This window comes from Diaphorina citri, unplaced genomic scaffold (genome assembly GCF_000475195.1).
Source record: "Diaphorina citri unplaced genomic scaffold, Diaci psyllid genome assembly version 1.1 scaffold439, whole genome shotgun sequence".
In the NCBI taxonomy this organism is placed as follows: domain Eukaryota; kingdom Metazoa; phylum Arthropoda; class Insecta; order Hemiptera; family Psyllidae; genus Diaphorina; species Diaphorina citri.
In genome coordinates this window covers 11,604-15,634 of record NW_007377874.1, presented here as the reverse complement: position 1 = coordinate 15,634, position 4,031 = coordinate 11,604, and the positions used below count along the sequence as shown (strand labels likewise).

The following is a 4,031-nucleotide window of genomic DNA, read 5'->3' as shown; positions in this document are numbered from 1 at the left end:
TAGGTATCCGCACCTAAATACAACAATGTTTTCCTTCGGGGACATAATAACTTGGAAAATGACAAGCAAAGGTCGACGCTGTTTTCTTTTGTAAGGGTTGTCTGGGGACAAATGAAGAAATCAAGTAAAAAACCAACACAAACACAAGGTAAATAGAATCTTTTGAACAAAGAATGGAGACCTTTGGTAACACAGGCAGGTAGAAATCGTAAGAGAAAGGCGTAAAAATGAGGATTTTCGGATTTGCAGAAAAAAAAGGAGAAAGAGGAAAGAAAAATAAATAAAGTCGAGAAGAACGTGATACTTCCATTCCAAATCGTAAATTTGAATTAAAATTTTCTCTACAGAAAAACCTTCATGTTTCTGGCAGAGGCTTTTGTTTTCCTTTCTGTCTTGTCAGTGGCGGAGCTAAGGGAGCCTCAGGGAGCCATGGCGTCCCCCTTGACAAACACAATGCCAAAATGCGAATATTATCCCTTTATCAGTCAGGGAAAATTAAGCTACTAGGAGTACTAGGTACGTTCCCCTTTTTACTTTTTTTCCGATCCTAATTATAACATGTACATAGAAGAACTGCATTCTCTGTAAAGGTCTCTCTCGATTTTCAAAGGCTCGTCCTCCATCTTTATATCAATGAAACCCTTTACAAAGGCTCCCTCCTACATCTTTGATAATAATGACAGGTCCAAGTCCAAGTTGTCAAATTTGGTTGGCGTTTCAGTGAGACCTCTTAGGAGCCCTTGTAGTCCGCCCCTGGTAACGTTTTACTTTTCTGTCAAGATTGTATTTTCATTTCCCCCGAATAAGTAGCTTTTCCTGGGAGGTATTAAATTATGTTGAGTACGGGATGGAAGATGAGATCGAGGTACCTGCGAAAATATTTAGGATGTGGGAAGCACTGAACGACATATCTATGTGTATTTCGGACTATTAAACGTAGATACCCCCCTTTAATTTCGACGTGCGTCTAACATACGTACGTTAACTTGTCAGAACACCGTCTATACTCCAAGTCATACGTGTTTCGATTTTGGTCCACCACAGAGTAGGCGCATCTTTGAGCTGTGTCCACACATTGTCAACGTCATACACGTGTCGTCAGAACACCGTCTATACTCCAAGTCATACGTGTTTCGATGTTGGTCCACCACAGAGTAGGCGCATCTTTGAGCTGTGTCCACACATTGTCAACGTCATACACGTGTTGTCAGAACACCGTCTATACTCCAAGTCATACGTGTTTCGATGTTGGTCCACCACAGAGTAGGCGCATCTTTGAGCTGTGTCCACACATAGTCAACGTCATACACGTGTCGATTGATCGTCGAGGCGTCGACGTGTGGACACAGCTTTATAATTTCAATAATTGTAGGTATAGGCACGTTGTTATAGTGGACAATGTAAACAATTGTTTGCTGCCACTTGTTATCTGTTGTGCCGTTTCTACCGTTCCTGAGTTTTGATATAGTCCGCGAGAGGGCTGTCCGGAAGTCTCTTCAACTTTTCCCGGCACTCTCCACTGACGGATAGTTGACACAGGAAGTAAGACAGGAATGAAGCCAGCAGAAGTTTGGGGGCGCTACCAAACCGAGGGCTGGCCTTCAGATAGCCTCTGCTTATCCCAAACAGGGTTGCGCCACCTAACACAATGGAAGTGGGTATGAACCTTCTGAAGGCTGAGCGGGCACAATCATCCAGAACTGCTTGCTCGGATTCTTAATTTTAGCCTCCCTTTCCTCCCAACACTCCCCTTCTCTTATTTATTCTCCCTCCTCTCTCCCTTTACTTCCCACCCTTCTCCCCTCCTATTACCCTCTCCCATTTCCCATTACTTCCTCCACATAAGCTGTAAAAATTTCCTTTACATTGTGCAATTTTTTGCTCCCCGCTTGCTCGGAAGGGTTTGGTTGGTAATTCCACAAGTTGAATTCTTTGTCATCACCGGAGGACATGATGGAATTGACGAAGGAGTGATTATTTGCTTAAATGATATTGGAATTGCTTCCCGAACTTTCTTCCTCTCCTCTTCTTCACTAACAACTTACCTACATGCTTACATAATGTAGGTACCTATATGTACGCTCACTAAAAACTGACCATCGAAATTTTGACCCGATTACATTACTTTCCTTCCTATAGGATAAGGAAAGTAAAAAAACTAAGAACAAATTGCCCTTCTTAATTTTAGCCTCCCTTTCCTCCCAACACTCCCCTTCTCTTATTTATTCTCCTTCCTCTCTCCCTTTACTTCCCACCCTTCTCCTCTCCTATTATAGGTTTACATTACCTACCTTCATATCAATGTTGTTTAAATCAATATTATGTTTTCTATCATACGTATCTAATTACATTGAACATCAAACATATGTACGAGATTATCATGAATTATATTATTTGTGATGAAGCTGAATTCCTCTTTTTTCTAACATTTTCAGAATATTGATAATTATGGATATCAGAACATTACTGAGAGCCTCCTTAGTTCTTTGCTAATTATATCAACTTTGTAAGTCCGTATACACTTTTCAAGACATGTTCTATTTACTCTTGTAGTATGTCTCTTTTTCTCTCCCTCTCTCTCACTCTCTCTCTCTCTCTCTGCGTCTACCTTTCTCTATTTATCTCAGATAGTCAGACATTTTACATGTTAACATTTTGCAAAGTGGTTACTTTTTTTGTAGGTTTTGTGACTTTACCGTTGAGTATGATGAGTCTTTGTCATCACCGGAGGACATGATGGAATTGACGAAGGAGTGATTTGTTGTGTGTATTAAGATGTATCAGGTATACTTGTGGTGTGTATTGAGATATTGTGGTGTGTGCTGCGTGTATTGTGCGTAATTTAGACGGACGAGTGATTTGTTGTGTCTATCAAGACTTGTAGGTATAATTTTGTGTATTGTGCGGACTTTGTTAACTTTCGCGATGTTTGAACTGTGTTTCTGGACTTTCTGGGTTATGATTGTTATGAAGATACGAAAAATCTCGACCAGAGACTTTCCGATTTCCAGTACAACCAGTTCATTTTGAATTCTTCCTTCCGTGCTGGGACTTCGCTGACACCATTGAGACATATCAGGTTACAATATGCGTATGAAAAACTACAATATAAATGTATAACAATGTGATGTTGTTTTCTGGAGATGTTTCTTTTTTATGCACAAATGGTTTATTAATAAAGTCTACTTATGTTACTTAAAAATAATAATAATCATAGTATCAATAATTACCTATAATAGGGTGACAATGTGATGTTGTTTTCTGGAGATGTTTCTTTTTTATGCACAAATGGTTTATTAATAAAGTCTACTTATGTTACTTGAAAAAAAAAAAGGATAAAATAATAGTATCAATAATTACCTATAATACCTATATTTAACAATGTGATGTTGTTTTCTGGAGATGTTTCTTTTTTATGCACAAATGGTTTATTAATAAAGTCTACTTATGTTACCTTCTTGAAAAAAAAAAGGATAAAATAATAGTATCAATAATTACCTATAATACCTATATTACCTATATTGCTCCCCGAATTCTCTCTTGCTCACACAAAAAGAATAATTAACTATTTCTGTGTTAAATTTGTGGAAATTATAGAGGACTTAAAATTTTAGGTGGCAGGGGGAGGGGGTAGTATGACGTATCTTATGGAATATACAGGGTGTATGGGTGGTATTGGGCACCCACCTACCACGCGGAGGTAACACAGCGGCAAATTTGCGCATGTATACAGGGTGTATGGGTGGTATTGGGCACCCACCTACCACGCGGAGGTAACACAGCGGCAAATTTGCGCATGTTTATTTATTTATTTATTTATTTTAAGAGGTTTGACAGACGGAACTATAACTGCTAAGGTCTTATCGTCCCGAAATCGAAGAGAGAAGGAAGACAGGGTAGGAAAAAGCCAGCCGTTCCGAGAACGAAATTTATCCCATCAAGATAAAATCCGCCCCGGGCGGGAATCGAACCCACGGCCTAGCGCTTACAAGGCAGACGCGCTACCAACCAAGCTAACTTATAGGCTGGCA

General features: G+C 39.5%; 1 protein-coding gene across 2 annotated transcripts; it reads right to left on the bottom strand.

Moving 5' to 3' along the window:
• Positions 1-1,311: 1,311 nt before the first annotated feature.
• On the bottom strand, positions 1,312-3,159 carry LOC103508845 (OCIA domain-containing protein 1-like). 2 transcript variants are annotated; one of them, XM_026823343.1, is made up of 3 exons: positions 2,757-3,159; positions 1,888-1,977; positions 1,312-1,702 (listed from the first exon to the last, which is right to left on the bottom strand). In XM_026823343.1, exons 2-3 carry the CDS (start codon positions 1,950-1,952, stop codon positions 1,444-1,446), a joined length of 324 nt encoding a protein of 107 aa, XP_026679144.1. In that variant the 5' UTR covers positions 1,953-1,977; positions 2,757-3,159; the 3' UTR covers positions 1,312-1,443. The 2 variants fall into 2 exon arrangements, with proteins under 2 accessions (XP_026679144.1, XP_008471645.1); XM_008473423.3 differs by having other exon boundaries at positions 1,312-1,713; positions 1,899-1,977.
• Between the last annotated feature and the right edge of the window lie 872 nt (positions 3,160-4,031).